Below are 19,137 nucleotides of genomic sequence, written 5' to 3'. Positions count from 1 at the left end.
CACTCTCAGACAGTACGTTCCATATACTATCCACTTGATTGACCCTTTCACCACCACACTCTCAGTCAGTGCGTTCCAGAGCCTAACCTCTCTATTGACCCTGAATCCTCCACACTCTCATACAGTGCGTTCCAGATCCTAACCACTCGATTGACCTCGTCTGCCCCACACTCAAAGACTGTTTGTTCCAGATCCTAACACCCTGATTGACCCTGTCATCCACACACTCTCAGGCAGTGTGTTCCAGATCCTAACCACCCGATTGACCCTGTCTCCACCACACTCTCAGACAGTTCGTTCCAGGTCCTAACCACTCAATTGACCCTGTCACCCACAAACTGTCGAGCCGTGCGTTCCAGATCCTAACCACCTGATTGACCCTGTCTCCACCATAATCTCAGAAAGTGCGTTCCAGATCCTAACCACTCGATTGACCCTGTCTACACCACAATTTCAGACAGTGCGTTCCAGATCCTAACCACTCGATTGACCCTGTCTACACCACAATTTCAGACAGTGTGTTCTAGATCCTAACCACCCGATTGACCCTGTCTACACCACAATTTCAGACAGTGTGTTCCAGATCCTAACCACCCGATTGACCCTGTCTTTATCACACTCTCAGGCAATACGTTCCAGATCCTAACCACTCGAATAACCTGTCTACCCCAAACTCTCAGACAGTGCATTCCACATGCTAACCACTCGATTGACCCTGTCTCCACCACACTCTCAGACTGTGCGTTCCATATCCTAACCACTTGATTGATCCTGTCTCCACCACACTCTCAGACAGTTCGTTCCAGATCCAAACACCTCGATTGACCCTGTCAACCACACACTCTCGAGCCGTGCGTTCCAGATGCTAACCACCCTATTGACCCTGTCTCCCCCACACTCCCAGACAGTGTGTTCCAGGTCCTAAACACTTGATTGACCCTGTCTCCTCCACACTCTCAGACAGTGCGATACAGATCCTAACCACTCGATTGACCCTTTCTCCACCACACTCTCAGACAGTGCGCTGCAGATCCTAACCACCCAATTGACCCTGTCTCCCCCACACTTCCAGACAGTGTGTTCCAGGTCCTAAACACTTGAGTGACCCTGTCTCCTCCACACTCTCAGGCAATGCATTAGATCCTAACCACTCGACTGACCCTGTCTCCCCCACAATCTCAGACAGTTGTTCCAGGTGCTAACCACTCTATTTACCATGTCTCCCCCAAACTCTCAGACCGTGTGTTCCAGGTCCTAAACACTTGATTGACCCTGTCACCCACACACTCTCAGACATTGCATTCCAGATCCTAACCACACGATTGACCCTGTCTCCACCAAACTGCCAGACAGTGTGTTTCAGATCCTAACCAATCGATTCACCCTTTCTGCACCATACTCTCAGACAGTACGTTCCAGATCCTAACCACTCGAATAACCTGTTTCCCCCAAACTCTCAGACAGTGTGTTCCAAATCCTAACCACTCAATTGACCCTTTCTCCACCACAATCTCAGAAAGTGCATTCCAGATCCTAAACACAAGATTGACCCTGTCTCCACCACACCCTCAGACAGTGCGTTCCAGATCCTAACCACTCGATTGAGCCTTGCTCGACCACACTCTCAGACAGTGCGTTCCATATCCTATCCACTCGATTGACCCTGTCTCCCCCACACTCGCAGAATGTTTGTTCCAGATGCTAACCACTCGATTGACCATCTCTCCCACAAACTCTCAGACAGTGCGTTACAGAGCCTAACCACTCAATTGACCCTGTCTCCACCACACTCTCAGACAGTGTGTTCCAGATCCTAAAACCTCGATCGATCTTGTCACGTACACACTCTCAGGCAGTGCGTTCCAGATCCTAACCACCCGATTGACCCTGTCTCCACCACACTCCAAGACAGCGTGTTTCAGATCCTAACCACTCGATTGACCCTGTCTCCATCACACTCTCAGAAAGTGCGTTCCAGATCGTAACCACTTGATTGACCCTGTCTCCACACTCTCAGACAGTGCGATACAGATTCTAACCACTCGACTGACCCTGTCTCCCCCACAATCTCAGACAGTTGTTCCAGATGCTAACCACTCGATTGACCATGTCTTCCCCAAACTCTCATACAGTGTGTTCCATATCCTAACCACTCGATTGAATCTGTCTCCACCACACTCTCAGACATTGCGTTCCATATCCTAACTACTCGATTGACCCTGTCTCCACCACACTCTCAGACAGTTCGTTCCAGATCCTAACACCTCAACTGGTCCTGTCACCCACACACTCAGAAAGTGCGATACAGATCCTAACGACTCGATTGACCCTGTCTCCACCACACTCTCAGACAGTGCGATACAGATCCTAACCACTCGATTGACCATGTCTCCCCCACACTCTCAGACAGTGCGTTCCAGATCCTAACCACTCAATTGACCCTGTCTACACCACAATTTCAGACAGTGCATTCCAGATCCCAACCACTCGATTGCCCCTGTCTCCCCCACACTCTCAGACAGTGCATTCCAGATCCTAACCATTTGATTGACCCTGTCTCCACCACACTCTCAGACAGTGCGTTCCAGAACCTAACCACGCGATTGACCCTGTCTCCCCCACACTCTCAGACAGCGCATTCCGGATCCTAACCATTTGATTGACCCTTTCTCCCCCACACTCTCAGACAGTGCCTTCCAGATACTAAGCACTCGATTGAGCCTGTCTCCACCACATTCTCAGACAGTGTGTTCCAGATCCTAACCACTCAATTGACCCTGTCACCCCCACACTCTCAGACAGTGCGTTCCAGATCCTAAACACTCGATTGACTCTGTCTCCACCACACTCCCAGACAGTGTGTTCCAGATCCTAAACACTTGATTGACCCTGTCTCCACCACGCTCTCAGACAATGTGTTCCAGATCCTAACCACTCAATTAAACTTTCTCCCCCAAACTCTCAGACAGTGCGTTCCAATTCTTAACCACTCGATTGACCCTGTCTCCACCACAATCTCAGACAGTGTGTTCCAAATCCTAACCACACAATTGCCCCTGTCTCCAACATACCCTCAGACAGTGCCTTCCAGATCCTAACCACTCGATTGACCCTGTCTCCCCCACACTCTCAGGCAATCCATTCCAGATCCTAATGACTCAACTGACCCTGTCTCCACCACACTCTCAGACAGTGCGTTCCAGATCCTAACCACTCGATTGACCCTGTCTACACCACAATTTCAGACAGTGCATTCCAGATCCCAACCACTCGATTGACTCTGTCTCCACCACACTCTCAGACAATGCGTTTCAGAACCTAACCACTCGATTGACCCTGTCTCCACCTCATTCTCAAACAGTGTGTTCCAGATCCTAACCACTCTATTGACGCTGTCTCCCCCACACTCTCAGACAGTGCATTGCCGATCCTAACCACTCGATTGACCCTGTCTCCCCCACACTCTCAGACAGTGCATTCCAGATCCTAACCATTTGATTGACCCTGTCTCCACCACACTCTCAGAAATTGCGTTCCAGAGCCTATCCACTCGATTGATCCTGTCTCCCCCACACTCTCAGACAGCGCATTCCATATCCTAACCATTTGATTGACCCTTTCTCCCCCACACTCTCAGACAGTGCATTCCAGATACTAAGCACTCGATTGAGCCTGTCTCCACCACATTCTCAGACAGTGTGTTCCAGATCCTAACCATTTGATTGACCCTGTCTCCACCACACTCTCAGACAGTGCGTTCCAGAGCCTAACTACTCGATTGACCCTGTCTCCCCCACACTCTCAGACAGTGCATTCCAGATCCTAACCATTTGATTGACCCTGTCTCCACCACACTCTCAGACAGTGCGTTCCAGAGCCTAACCACTCGATTGATCCTGTCTCCCCCACACTCTCAGACAGCGCATTCCAGATCCTAACCATTTGATTGACCCTTTCTCCCCCACACCCTCAGACAGTGCGTTCCAGATACTAAGCACTCGATTGACCCTGTCTCCACCACATTCTCAGGCAGTGTGTTCCAGATCCTAACCATTTAATTGACCCTGTCTCCACCACACTCTCAGGCAGTGCGTTCCAGAGCCTAACCACTCAATTGACCCTGTCACCCCCACACTCCCAGACAGTGTGTTCCAGATCCTAAACACTTGATTGACCCTGTCTCCTCCATTATCTCAGACAGTGCGATACAGATTCTAACCACTCGATTGACCCTGTCTCCACCATAATTTCAGAAAATGCGTTCCAGATCCTAAGCACTCGATTCACCATGTCGCCCCCACACTCTCAGACAGTGCATTCCAGATCCTAACCAATCAATTGACATTGTCTCCCCCACACACTCAGACAGTGCGTTCCAGATCCTAACCAGTCGATTGATCCTTTCTCCACCACACTCTCAGACAGTGTGTTCCAGATCCTAACCACTCAATTAACCTTTCTCCCCCAAACTCTCAGACAGTGCGTTCCATATCTTAACCACTCGATTGACCCTGTCTCCACCACAATCTCAGACAGTGCATTCCATATCCTAACCACACAATTGCCCCTGTCTGCAACATACCCTCAGACAGTGCGTTCCAGGTCCTAACCACTCGATTGATCTTTCTCGACCACACTCTCAGACAGTGCGTTCCATATCCTATCCACTCGATTGACCCTGTCTCCACCACACTCTCAGACAGTGCGTTTCAGATCCTAAGCACTCGATTCACCCTGTCTCCCCCACACTCTCATACATTGCGTTCCAGATCCTAACCACTCAGTTGACCCTGTCTCCACCACCCCCTCAGAGAATGCTTTTCAGATCCTAACCACTCGTTTGACCCTGTCTCCACCATACTCTCAGACAGTGTGTTCCAGTTCCTAACCACTCACTGTGCAAAAAAGTTTCTCTTCATGTCGCTGTTGCTTCTTTCACATTTCGCTTTATTTCTGTGTCCCTCTGGTTCTCGATCCTTTCGCCAATGGGAACAGTTTCTCCTGATCGACTCTGTCCGGACCCCTCATCATTTTGAGCACCTCGATCAAATCTCCTCTCGACCTTCTCTTCTCTAAGAACAGTCCCGGCTTCTGTAATCTCTCCACGTCCCTGGAACCATTCTCGTCAATCTTTTCCGCACTCTCTCTCAAACCTCCACATCCTTCCTAAAGTGCGGTGCCTGGAACTGGACACAATGCTCCAGTTCAGGCTGAGCCAGTGTTTTATACATGTTTAACATAACCTTCTTGCTCTTTTATCCGATGCCCCTATTTATAAAGCCCAGGATACTGTCTGCTTTATTAACCACTGTTATGGCACAGCCGATGGTAAATGCCAAGCTGCTCAAATTCCAGAGGCAAACTTGAAACAGCTACCACAACTGTTGTGCAATTTCTATTTATTTTGAGATGTGTGCCCTGAATTCAGTAGTAATAAGACCACCAAGTCAAATCGTTTTTTACAAAACTAAATGAAACACTTTTTAATAAGAGAAATGATTTTAAACACATACATGGATCCACAAATTACTATTACAATAACTTCCAAATCCCCTCGCCAGTTTGACTCCCACTTTCTCTTTTTTTAAGGCACATAGATTTTCATAGACCCAGGTAAGGTAAGACACAATACTTTGAACCACTCGAACTCAAAGTGAGTTTGCTTAACTTCAGGTCTTTGAAAACAGCAGCTTGAGGCTTAGATACTGAAGGCTTTTCACACTTGTTAGATCTTAGAATCCCTACCCTTACACACAGCCTTCACTCCTTTATACATGTTTTCCTATTTGAATGGAAATTCCCATTGTTTCACCATGTCTTTGGACTTTACCCTTTCTGATAATAAAAATCTCTCATAGCACTGAGAGTTGCCAGGGGAAAAATAACCACACTGTTTCCAAATGTCACTTGGCCAGGTGACACATTTCACCCCTCCACTGAAAACAATCTTGTCTGTTTTATTTAAAAAAGGCAAATGCCCTTTTACACCTCACATTCTAAACATCCCCCATGTTTACATCAAAGTCTTCAGACCAGGTACCTTTAATCCAAGTCTCTTTCACATGCGCACACACACTCACACGGACATGCGCACACACGCAGCTCTCAACCTGTCCTGCCACCTTCAATGATTTATGTACATATATCCCCAGGTGTCTCTGATCCTGCACCCCCTTTAGAATTGCACCCTTTATTTTATATTGTCTCTCCATGTTCTTCCCACCAAAATGAATCATTCACACTTCCCCACACTGAACTGCATCTGCCACCTGTCTGTCCACTCCACCAGCTTGTCCATGTCCTCCTGAAGTTCCACACTGTCCACCCCTCACAGTTTACAATGCCTCCAGGTTTCATGTCATCTGCAAATTTTAAAATTGTCCCTTGTACCAAGGACTAAGTCATGAATATATATCAGGAAAAGCAAGGGTCCCAACACCGATCCCTGGGGAACTCTAGTATAAACCTTCCCCCAGCCTAAAACATATCTATTAGCCTCCACTCTCTGCTTCCTATCATCAGCCAATTCCATATCTACATCCCTGCTGTCCCTTTATAACTTCACTCACAAGCCTGTTGTGTGGCACTGATTAGAATGCCTTCTGGAAGTCCATGTACACCACATCAACAGCGTTACCCTCATCGACCTCTGTTACCTCTTCAAAAACTTCAGGAGGTAGTTAAGCATGATTTGTCCTTTGGAAATCCATGCTGGCTTTCCTTAATTAACACTCATTTGTCCAAGTGACTATTAATTCTGGCCTGAATTATTGCTTCTATATATCCTGCTTAGACCACACTGGGAGAACTGTGCATAGTTCCGGTCTCTGTATCCCTCGGTTAGACCACACTCGGAGCACTGTGCACAGTTCCGGTCTCCGTATCCCTCGGTTAGACCACACTGGGAGCAATGTGCACAGTTCCGGTCTCCGTATCCCTCGGTTAGACCACACTGGGAGCACTGTGCACAGTTCTGGTCTCCGTATCCCTCGGTTAGACCACACTCGGAGCACTGTGCACAGTTCTGGTCTCCATATCCCTCGGTTAGACCACACTTGGAGCACTGTGCACAGATCCCACCTCCATATCCCTTGGTTAGACCACACTGGGAGCACTGTGCACAGTTCCGGTCTCTGTATCCCTCGGTTAGACCACACCCGGAGCACTGTGCACAGTTCTGGTCTCCATATCCTTCAGTTAGACCACACTCGGAGCGCTGTGCACAGTTCCGGCCTCCATATCCCTCGGTTAGACCACACTCGGAGCACTGTGCACAGTTCTGGTCTCCATATCCCTCGGTTAGACCACACTTGGAGCACTGTGCACAGTTCCGGCCTCCATATCCCTCGGTTAGACCACACTCAGAGCACTGTGCACAGTTCCGGTCTCCGTATCCCTCAGGTAGACCACACTTGGAGCGCTGTGCACAATTCCAGTTTCCATATCCCTCAGTTAGACAACACTTGGAGCACTGTGCACAGCTCCGGTCTCCGTATCCCTCGGTTAGACCACAATCGGAGCACTGTGCACAGTTCCAGTCTCCATATTCCTCGGTTAGAACACACTCGGAGCACTGTGCACAGTTCTGGTCTCCATATCCCTTGGTTAGACCACACTAGGAGCACTGTGCACAGTTCCTGTCTCCGTATCCCTCGGTTTGACCACACTTGGAGCACTGTGCACAGTTCCTGTCTCCGTATCCCTCGGTTAGACCACACTTGGAGCACTGTGCACAGTTCTGGTCTCCTTATTCCTTGGTTAGACCACACTCAGAGCATTGTGCACAGTTCCGGTCTCCATATCCCTCGGTTAGACCACACCAGGAGCACTGTGCCCAGTTCCAGTCTCCCTATTCTCGGTTAGGCCACACTCGGAGCATTGTGCACAGTTCCGGTCTTTGTATCCCTTGGTTAGACCACACTTGGAGCACTGTGCACAGTTCCGGTCTCCATATCCCTCGGTTAGACCACACTTGGAGCACTGTGCAAAGTTCCGGTCTCCGTATCCTACAGTTAGACCACACTCGGAGCACTGTGCACAGTTCTAGTCACCATATTATAAAAAGGTTATACAAGCTCTGGAGAAGGCCTGAATGATACAAGAACGGAGAGATTATAACCATCAGGAAGGATTGAACAGTCCGGGGCTCTGTTCTCTGGAAAAGAGAAGGCTGAGGGGGTGACCTGATCGAGGTCTTTAAGACCCTGAAAGGGTTTGGATGGGGTCGATGTAGAGATGATGTGTCCGGGTGTGTGGGGGTTGGGGCATGGTGGGGGGGTTTGGGGTGGAGAGACCAGAATGAGGGGGCCATCAGTGTAATACAGTCACTCATAAATCCAATGAGGAATTCAGGAGAAAGTTCCTTAGCCAGAGAGAGAGAGACGGGGGGATGGGGGGGAGAATGTGGAACTGGCTCCCACAGGGAGTGGACGAGGGGAAGAGTGTCGATTGTTTAAGGGGGGAGGGGGGGAAGCTGGATAAACACACGAGGGGGACAGGGAGAGAAGGATATGGTGATGGGGGGAGATGAGGAGGGGCTGGGGGGAGGCGCGTGTGGAGCAGAAAGATAAGCAGGGAGCAGATGGGCCGAGTGGCCTGTTTTATGTGTAATGGAAACGTTGTAAACTGAGGTACTCGAGGTGGAGATGGTTCTGGGATCTCAGTGGATCATCGGCGATCGGCAGAGTGTTCAGCAGGTTGTGGGGTACGCTCCCGGATCAAGCGGAGGCTGCGCAAAATGCAGGGGGATGCATTTCAGCCTTCAATTGGCTGCCTGCAGGTTACAGTCACTGGGTCACCCTCTTAACCTCTGCCCTTTCACCCCCAGGTCAGGTTACGCTGTCGAAAGGGTATTCCTGCTTCAGTGCGGTCTGCAGGCTGGCCAACACTCTGTGCAGGAGCAATCAAAAAGCAGGAGAACAAAGGGGTATACCAGGTAAGGAACACTCCCAGGACAGGTACCGCACGGGGTTAGATACAGAGTAAAGCTCCCTCTACACTGTCCCCATCAAACACTCCCAGGACAGGTACAGCACGGGGTTAGATACAGAGTAAAGCTTCCTCTACACTGTCCCCATCAAACACTCCCAGGACAGGTACAGCATGGGGTTAGATACAGAGTAAAGCTCCCTCTACACTGTCCCCATCAAACAGTCCCAGGACACGTACAGCACGGGGTTAGATACAGAGTAAAGCTCCCTCTACACTGTCCCCATCAAACACTCCCAGGACAGGAACAGCACGGGGTTAGATACAGAGTAAATCTCCCTCTACACTGTCCCCATCAAACACTCCCAGGACAAGTACAGCACAGGGTTAGATACGGAGTAAAGCTCCCTCTACAATGTCCCCATCAAACACTCCCAGGACAGGTACAGCACGGGGTTAGATACAGAGTAAAGCTCCCTCTACACTGTCCCCATCAAACACTCCCAGGACAGGTACAGCACAGGGTTAGATACGGAGTAAAGCTCCCTCTACAATGTCCCCATCAAACACTCCCAGGACAGGTACAGCACGGGGTTAGATACAGAGTAAAGCTCCCTCTACACTGTCCCCATCAAACACTCCCAGGACAGGTACAGCACGGGGTTAGATACAGAGTAAAGTTCCCTCTACACTGTCCCCATCAAACACTCCCAGGGCAGGTACAGCACGGGGTTAGATACAGAGTAAAGCTTCCTCTACACTGTCCACATCAAACACTCCCAGGACACGTACAGCACAGGGTTAGATACGGAATAAAGCTCCCCCTACACTGTCCCCATCAAACACTCCCAGGACAGGTACAGCACAGGGTTAGATACGGAGTAAAGCTCCCTCTACAATGTCCCCATCAAACACTCCCAGGACAGGTACAGCACAGGGTTAGATACGGAGTAAAGCTCCCTCTACAATGTCCCCATCAAACACTCCCAGGACAGGTACAGCATGGAATTAATTGAAGAATAAATCTCCTAATATATAACCTTTACTAATGCCCAAGAGACCAGAATTACAACCTTCCCCATCACTGTAAATCTCCTACGACCCTCCGAGATCTCTTCGCTCCTCCAATTCCGGCCTCTTGACCATCCCCCGATTCCCATCGTTCCACCATCGGTGGCCGAGACTTCAGTTGCCTGTGGTCCCCGAGCTCTGGAATTCCCTCCCTAAACCTCTCCACCTCCTCCCTCGTGCTCTCTCTGTCTCTCTTTTTCTCTCTCTCTCCCTTTGTCTCCCTTTCTATTTCTCCATCTTTCTCTCCCTGTCTCTGTCTCTCTCTTTCTCTCTCTCTCTCTCTCTCTCTTTGTCTCCCTCTCTCTCTCTCTCCCTGTCTCTCTCTGTGTCTCTGTCTCTCTCTTTCTCTCTCTTTCTTTCTTTGTCTCCCTCTGTCTCCGTGTCTATCTCTCTCTGTCTCTACTCTTTGTCTCTCTCCCTGTCTTTCTCTCTCTTTCTATCTGTGTGTGTGTCTCTCTGTCTCTCTCTCTCTCTGTCTCTCTCCCTGTCTTTCTCTCTCTTTCTCTCTCTCTGTCTCTCTCTGGCTCTCTCTTTCTCTCTCTCATTTACCCTCTCTCTCTTTGTGTGTGTCTCTCTCTCTGCTCCTTTCAGGTTCTCTTTAATACCCACCCCCCTCCCTCTCCCCTTATCCCGATCTTTGGTGTCGCCTATCTCCCTAATATTTCCCTCCGTGGATCTGGCTCAGCCTTGGGCCTGGGGAAGGGCCCTTGCTCGCCTTCCTGCGGAGGAGGAGGGTTTCTGTGGACGGGAGTAGTTGGAGTGAAGGGTTAGCTTTAAAGCGGGAGCTGGGTTGTGACGCAGCAGCCCGCTGACCTCATCCCCATCGTTCCTGGGATCCTTGTCAATGACCTGGCCTGAATTGCGCCGTGCGGAGCACCGTGGGCTGTCTTCCCCCGAAATAGGCGCTATTTCAATGCAGTTTGTCTTTTCTTGACCTTTGCTTTGCCCCGACTGTGTCTTGCAGCAGCTGCACCAGGAGCCGGGTGAGAGACATTGGTTGGATGCGATCGAGAAGGATCTACACAGACAATTCCCCTTCCACGAGATGTTTCTTTCACGCGAAGGGACTGGGTGAGAGCCGTGGACGATCGAGCTTCCCATCGCCAGGATATCCCTTGAGGGCTTCCCTCTGTTCTTGTGTTTCTAGACTCTTGGAGGGGCTGAATGGCCTCCCCCCCAACCCTGCTGCTGCCCAACAGGCCCAAGAGGGGCTGAATGGCCTCCTACCATCCCTGTGCAACAGGCTTACGAGGGGCTGAATGGGGCCTCCTCCTGTTCCTGTGTAACAGGCTCGAGGAGGGGGGCTGAATGGGGCCTCCTCCTGTTCCTGTGTAACAGGCTCGAGGAGGGGGGCTGAATGGGGCCTCCTCCTGTTCCTGTGTAACAGGCTCGAGGAGGGGGGCTGAATGGGGCCTCCTCCTGTTCCTGTGTAACAGGCTCGAGGAGGGGGGCTGAATGGGGCCTCCTCCTGTTCCTGTGTAACAGGCTCGAGGAGGGGGGCTGAATGGCCTTCCCGTGTTCTTAGTCACTCTAAATTAACTCTCTGTTCCTCGCAGACAGAAGGATCTGTACAACATCCTGAAAGCATACACTGTTTACAAATGCGATGAAGGCTATTGCCAGGCCCAGGGCCCTGTTGCTGCTGTCCTACTGATGCAGATGCCAGCGGAGGTAAGAGGGAGGTATTTCTCGGAGCTACAGAGGGATTTAGGGAGGGAATTCCAGAGCTCGGGGCCCCAGGCAGCTGAAGGCACAGCCGCCAATGGCAGAGCGATGGGGGATCGGGGGAATAGTCAAGAGGCCGGAATTGGATATAAGATGATGAGAAAGGTGAAATATTCCCTCCCCTCACTAAACATTTGCTCCCCCCTGCAAACATACACTCCCCCCCACCCCCACCTCAAACATTCCCTCTCCCCCAACAAACATTCACTCCCCCCCCACAAGCATTCACACCCCCCCCACAAACGTTCACTCCCTCCACCACCGACGCACAGTAGCAGCAGTATGTGTACCATCTACAAGATGCACTGCAGCAACTCACCAAGGCTCCTTCAACAGCACCTTCCAAACCCACCACCTCTACCATCTAGAAGGACAAGGGCAGCAGACACATGGGGAACACCCACCACCTGGAAGTTCCCCTCCGAGCCACTCACCATCCCGACTTGGGAATATATCGGCCGTTCCTTCACTGTCGCTGGGTCAAAATCCTGGAATTCCCTCCCTAACAGCGCTGTGTGTGTACCTACATCACATGGGGACTGCAGCGGCTCAAGAAGGCAGCTCACCCACCACCTTCTCAAGGGGGCAGTTAGGGATGAGCAATAAATGCTGGCCCAACCAATGAAGCCCACAACGTGGATGCATTGGAGTGAGGGATATGGGGAAAAGGTGGGTGGTGATGGAGGGATAGGGGAGGGGGAGAGTGTGTAGTAATGGAGGGATGGGGGAGGGGGAGAGTGGGTGGTAATGGAGGGATGGGGCAGGGGAGTGGGTGTGTTACCAAACATTCACATTTGAGTGGGGATCTAAAGGGTTAAAGAGTTATTTGCCCATTAGCATTAACTGGCAAACATAATTCGAAACAGCATCCGGACATTTCCAAGGTTCGAAACGTGGCTGCTACATTAAGTTGTTGCTGATATGTCTCACGTTAAACGATAGGGCCTTCGGCCATTGAGAGTGGGAAGCGGCTCTGCTATCTCTCTACTTCCTCTGACTTTTAGAAGCTGGCTCGAGGTTAGTCTCAGATTTGATAAGAAACCTGTTTTCTTGTGAACCACAATAAACAGTGAAACTCTTTCTCTGGCCCCGGCTGAATATTGTTTAAAGTGGCGCCTCCCAGCAGATATCGTAAAATCGCAGAACCCCACGGTGCAGAAGAGGCCCTTCGGCCCATCGAGTCTGCACCGACACGTGAGAAACACCTGACCTACCTCCCTAACCCCATTTACCAGCACTTGGCCCCATAGCCTTGAATGTTATGATGTGCCAAGTGCTCATCCAGGTACTTTTTAAAGGATGTGAGGCTAACCCGCCTCCACCACCCTCCCAGGCAGCACATTCCAGACTCTCACCGCCCTCTGGGTAAAAAAGCTTCTCCTCACCTCCCCCCCTAAACCTCCTGCCCCTCACCTTGAACTTATGCCCCCTTGTGACTGACCCTTCAACTAAAGGGGAACAGCTGCTCCCTATCCACCCTGTCCGTGCCCCTCATAATCTTGTACACCTCAATCAGGTCGCCCCTCAGTCTTCTCTGCTCCAACGAAAACAACCTAAGTCTATCCAACCTCTCTTCATAACTTAAATGTTTCATCCCAGGCAACATCCTGGTGAATCTCCTCTGCACCCCCTCCAGTGCAATCACATCCTTCCTATAATGTGGTGACCAGAACTGCACACAGTACTCCAGCTGTGGCCTCACCAAGGTTCTGTACAACTCCAACATGACGTCACTACTTTTGTAATCTATGCCTCGATTGATAAAGGCAAGTGTCCCATATGCCTTTTTCACCACCCCACTAACATGCCCCTCTGCCTTCAGAGATCTATGGACACACACGCCAATGTCCCTTTGTTCCTCAGAACTTCCTAGTGTCATGTCATTCATTGAATACTTCCTTGTCAAATTACTCCTTCCAAAGTGTATCACCTCACACTTTTCAGGGTTAAATTCCATCTGCCATTTATCTGCCCATTTAACCATCTGATCTATATCTTCCTGTAGCCCAAGGCACACAACCTCACTGTTAACCACCCGGCCAATCTTTGTGTCATCCGCAAACTTACTAATCCTCCCCCCACATAGTCATCTATGTCGTTTATATAAATGACAAATAACAGGGGACCCAGCACAGATCCCTGTGATATGCCACTGGACACTGGCTTCCAGTCACTGAAGCATCCTTCTGTCATCACCTTCTGTCTCCTAGAACTGAGCCGATTTTGAATCCACCTTATCAAATTACCCTGTCTCCCCTGTTGGATTGTGCGCACCACCTTTGTTAATCAATATTTGTTTGATGGTCTAAGAATTTCTGACTGAGGAGGATGTAAAAATATAAGCAAATTTTTGTGACACTATCAGTGTGCCAAGATTAATTTTACCTTTGTGTGTCAGCGATCGTCTCTCGTTGGTTACAGTCAGAAACGTGTGTTAGTCAAGCACACGAGGGGTTTGTGGTCGCAAGCCTGTACTATCTCGACGACCCGCTCTACACACGTGACTCATCTCTCTGGCTGGGGAGTCTGAGTTAGGCTCCTAAGGGCTGGTAGCGGGAAAGTTTAAGGGAGGTTAGGAACAAGAACAGAAGACTCTGGATAAACTTGGCCTCTGTGGAGAGAGGGACAGAGAGAGTGAGCGTTTCGAGTCCGTGTGACTCTCCTTCAGGAGATGTTAGTTCGGTTCCGGCGTACCCTCGATGTATGTCCCGTCCGAAGATGAGTTTTGATAGGTCAGGGACTCCTGGGGGAAGGGGAGGTAGTGGGTGGAGCTGGTATATGAGGATCCAGCCTAGATTCACTGTGGAAGCTAAGTTCCTTTGTAACTAGAACTTGCCTTTAGTTGGGATTCCAAGCTAGCCATCGGTCTCCAAGGGAATAGGCCTACCTTGTTGGCAGGGGCGCGGTTTAAAGATAGTAGAATCATGAGCAGGTGATTGCGGTTGGATAGAGGAGGGGCTCTGATCTGCCCCAGTGTATTGCGCCAGCTCAATAAGGTGCCCCCTTTCTCATCCCTGCCTCTCACAGGATGCTTTCTGGTGCCTAGTTCAAATCTGTGAACTCTACGTCCCGGGTTATTACAGCCAAGGCCTGGTGAGTATTATTGGCACTCCCTGCACTGTGATTGCTCTTTCCTCCTTCTCAAACTGCTACCTCTGCACTGGGGATCTCTCTTCCCTCTCTCTTTTGAGCTGCTACCTCCGTGCTGAGATCATTTTCCCTCTCTTGTGCTATTCCCCCTGGGCCGAGATCATCCTACCCTCTCTTTTGAGCTGCTCCCCCTGTGCTGTGATCGATCTTTCCCCTCTTTTGAGCTGCTCCCCCTGTGCTAAGATAGTTTCTTCCTCTCTCATGATGCTCGCCCTGCATTGTGTTCGCTCTTTCCTCTCTCTTGTGCTTTGCCAACACTACCCTGTACTGTGATTAGCTTTTCCTCTTTCACAGGCTTCTCTCCTTCATCCCTGTGCTTATGATTGCTGTGCACTCTTTCTTGGCTGCTTCCCCTGTGTTGTGACCGCTATTCCCTCTCCCACTCTTGTGCTGGTTGCCCTTGTACTGTTTTTCCTGTGCTGTGATCACTATTCCCTCTCTCTCATGCTGCTCCCCTGCACTGTAGTTTCTATTCCCCCTCTCTCAGGCTGTTCACCTGCATAGTGATCACTATTCTCTCTCTCTCTCTATCATGATGCTCGCCCTGTGCTGTGATCGCTATTCCTGCTCTGTTGGAACTGCCCCCCCTGATTGCTGTATGTTTTGTTCCTGGCCAGGAGGCAGTGCAGCTTGATGGGCAGGTCCTGTTTAGTCTGCTGAGGAAGGTCAGTGCTGTGGCATACAAACACTTGAAGAAACACCAGGTTGACCCCCTACTCTACATGACGGAATGGTTCATGTGTCTCTTCTCCCGCACTCTGCCCTGGGCTACAGTGTTGCGAGTGTGGGATATGTTCTTCAGTGAAGGTGAGAGGGCCAGATGAGAGAGAGCAAGATGGAGGGAATCAGAGTGAAATAGAGGGGGATAGAGGGAGGGGACAGACTAGGGGGAGAGAGAAAGAGGGGGAAAGAGAGAGATCAATGGAAGAGAGAAGGAGTAAAGGAAGAGGTGGACACAAGCAGAGAGAGAAAAAGGGGGAGAGAGATAGAGAGAAGCGCATGGGGGTGAGAGAGATAGAGTGGGGAGAGTGAGAGGAGAAATACAAAGAAAGACAGAGGAAGTGAGAGAAAGACAGAGAAAAAGACAGATTTGAAGGAGGGGGAGAGATGTGGGGAGGCAGGGAAGAGAGAGCGAGGTGGAGAGAGAGGCGGAGAGAGTGAGAGAGAGGGATGGAGGCAGAGAGAGCGAGAGAGAGAGAGAGACGGAGGGAGTGAGAGAGAGGCGGAGGGAGTGAGAGAGAGGCGGAGGGAGCGGGAGAGAGGTGGAGGGAGAGGCAGAGGGAGTGAGAGAGAGGCGGAGGGAAAGGCGGAGGGAGCGGGAGAGAGGCGGAGGGAGCGGGAGAGAGGCGGAGGGAGTGAGAGAGAGAGGCAGAGGGAGCGAGAGAGAGGCAGAGGGAGAGGCAGAGGGAGCAGGAGAGAGGCAGAGGGAATGGGAGAGAGGCAGAGGGAGCAGGAGAGAGGCAGAGGGAGTGAGAGAGAGGCAGAGGGAGCAGGAGAGAGGCGGAGGGAGTGTAAGAGAGGTGGAGGGAGCGAGAGAGAGGTGGACGTAGCGGGAGAGAGCGAGAAAGAGAGGGAGTGAGAGAGAGGTGGAGGGAGTGTGAGAGAGGCGGAGGGAGCGAGAGAGAGGCGGAGGGAGTGAAAGAGTGGCAGAGGGAGTGAGAGAGAGGTGGAGGGAGCGAGAGAGAGGCGGACATAGCGGGAGAGAGCGAGAAAGAGAGGGAGTGAGAGAGAGGTGGAGGGAGCGAGAGAGAGGCGGAGGGAGCAAGAGAGAGGTGGACGTACCAGGAGAGAGCGAGAGAGAGTCAGAGGGAGTGAGAGAGGCGGAGGGAGCGAGAGAGAGGTGGAGGGAGCAAGAGAGAGGCGGAGAGAGCGGGAGAAAGGCAGAGGGAGGGGGAGAGAGTCGGTGGGAGTGATAGAGAGGCAGAGGGAGAGGGAGAGGCGGTAGGAGTGAGAGAGAGGCGGAGGGAGCGGGAGAAAGGTGGAGAGAGGCCAGGAAAGAGGCGGAGGGAGCAGGAGAAAGGCAGAGGGAGCGGGAGAGAGTCGGAGGGAGAGGCAGAGTTGGAGGGAGTGGGAGAGAGGTGGAGGGAGTGGGAGAGAGGTGGAGGGAGAGGGAGAGAGGTGGAGGGAGCGGGAGAGAGTCGGAGAGAGCGAGAGAGAGGCGGAGGGAGCAGGAGAATGGCAGAGGGAGGGGGAGAGAGGTGGAGAGAGGGGGAGAGAGGTGGAGGGATTGAGGGAGAGGTGGAGGGAGAGGGAGAGGTGGTAGGAGTGAGAGAGAGGCAGAGGGAGTGGGAGAGAGGTGGAGGGAGCGGGAGAGAGGCGGAGGGAGTGGGAGAGAGGTGGAGGGAGGGGGAGAGAGGTGGAGGGAGGGGTAGAGAGGCAGAGGGAGAGGGAGAGAGGTGGAGGGAGGGGCAGAGAGGTGGAGGGAGAGGGAGAGAGGTGGAGGGAGAGGGAGAGGTGGAGGGAGTGGGAGAGAGGCGGAGGGAGGGGAGAGAGGTGGAGGGAATGGGAGAGGTGGAGGGAGGGGCAGAGAGGTGGAGGGAGAGGGAGAGAGGTGGAGGGAAAGGGAGAGGTGGAGGGAGTGGGAGAGAGGCGGAGGGAGGTGAGAGAGGTGGAGGGAATGGGAGAGGTGGAGGGAGTGGGAGAGAGGCGGAGGGAGGGGAGAGAGGTGGAGGGAATGGGAGAGGTGGAGTGAGTGAGAGAGAGGTGGAGGGAGGGGGAGAGAGGCGGAGGGAGGGGAGAGAGGTGGAGGGAATGGGAGAGGTGGAGGGAGTGAGAGAGAGGTGGAGGGAGGGGGAGAGAGGCGGAGGGAGTGGGAGAGAGGTGGAGGGAATGGTGGAGGCGGAGGGAGGGGGAGAGAGGCAGAGGGAGATGGAGAGTGGCGGAGAGAGAGGCAGAGGAAGTGGGAGAGGCGGAGGGAGTGGGAGAGAGGTGGAGGGAGGGGGAAAGAGGTGGAGGAAGAGGGAGAGAGGTGGAGAGAGAGGTGGAGGGAGTGGGAGAGAGGTTGAGGGAGTGGGGGAGAGGCGGAGGGAGGGGGAGAGAGTGGTGGAGTGAACGGGAAAGAGAGGCAGATGGAGAGGGAGAGAGGTGGAGGGAGATGGTGAGAGGTGGAGGGAGCGAGAGAGGCAGACAGAGCAGGAGAGAAGCGGAGGGGGCGGGAGAGAGGTGGAGGGAGATGGAGAGAGGTGGAGGGAGATGGAGAGAGGTGGAGGGAGATGGAGAGAGGCGGAGGGAGATGGTGAGAGGCGGAGGGAGATGGTGAGAGGTGGAGGGAGCGGGCGAGAGGCGGAGGGAGATGGTGAGAGGTGGAGGGAGATGGAGAGAGGTGGAGGGAGAGAGAGAGAGGCGGAGGGAGAGGAAGAGAGGTGGAGGGACCAGGAGAGAGGTGGAGGGAGCAGGAGAACGGCGGAGGGAGAGGGAGAGAGGCGGAGGGAGAGGAAGAGAGGTGGAGGGACCGGGAGAGAGGCAGAGGAAGCGTGAGAGAGGCAGAGGAAGCGTGAGAGAGGCGGAGGGAGCAGGAGAGAGGCACAGGGAGTGGGAGAGAGGTGGAGGTAGATGGAGAGAGGTGGAGGGAGCGAGGGAGAGATGGAGGGAGAGGGAGAGAGGCAGAGGGAGTGAGAGAGAGGCGGAGGGTGCGGGAGAAAGGCAGAGGGAGCGGGAGAAAGGCAGAGGGAGGGGGAGAGAGTTGGAGGGAGTGAGAGAGAGGCGGAGGGAGTGAGAGAGAGGCGGAGGGAGCAGGAGAAAGGCAGAGGGAGGGGGAGAGAGTCAGATGGAGAGGCAGAGTTGGTGGGAGCGGGAGAGAGGTGGAGGGAGCAGGAGAAAGGCAGAGGGAGGGGGAGAGAGGCGGAGAGAGGGGGAGAGAGGTGGAGGGAGTGAGGGAGAGGCGGAGGGAGAGGGAGAGGTGGTAGGAGTGAGAGACAGGCGGAGGGAGCGGGAGAGAGGCGGAGGGCGAGGGAGAGAGGTGGAGGGAGTGGGAGAGAGGCAGAGGGAGAGGGAGAGAGGCGGAGGGAGAGGGAGAGAGGCGGAGGGAGGGGGAGAGAGGCGGAGGGAGTGGAAGAAAGGCGGAGGGAGTGGGAGAGAGGCAGAGGGAATGGTGGAGGCAGAGGGAGGGGAGAGAGGCAGAGGGAGTGGGGGAGAGGCGGAGGGAGGGGGAGAGGGGAGGGAGTGGGAGAGAGGCGGAGGGAGTGGGAGAGAGGCGGAGGGAATGGTGGAGGCAGAGGGAGGGGGAGAGAGGCAGAGGGTGTGGGAGAGGCGGAGGGAGTGGGA

General features: G+C 52.7%; 1 protein-coding gene across 1 annotated transcript in view; it reads left to right on the top strand.

The window, feature by feature from the left end:
- The window catches only part of LOC121269341 (TBC1 domain family member 10A-like), a 223,649-nt gene that overhangs the window by 190,285 nt on the left and 14,227 nt on the right, over positions 1–19,137 (top strand). The window contains exons 4-8 of the mRNA XM_041173892.1: positions 8,828–8,935; positions 10,964–11,070; positions 11,556–11,670; positions 14,752–14,817; positions 15,492–15,681. Of these exons, the coding sequence (XP_041029826.1) occupies positions 8,828–8,935; positions 10,964–11,070; positions 11,556–11,670; positions 14,752–14,817; positions 15,492–15,681 (586 nt within the window). The remainder of the gene's footprint in view (positions 1–8,827; positions 8,936–10,963; positions 11,071–11,555; positions 11,671–14,751; positions 14,818–15,491; positions 15,682–19,137) is intronic.

Source organism: Carcharodon carcharias, chromosome 24 (genome assembly GCF_017639515.1).
Source record: "Carcharodon carcharias isolate sCarCar2 chromosome 24, sCarCar2.pri, whole genome shotgun sequence".
NCBI classification, from domain to species: Eukaryota; Metazoa; Chordata; class Chondrichthyes; order Lamniformes; family Lamnidae; genus Carcharodon; species Carcharodon carcharias.
The sequence above is the reverse complement of the archived record's forward strand: the minus strand, read 5'-3'. Positions and strand labels throughout refer to the sequence as shown.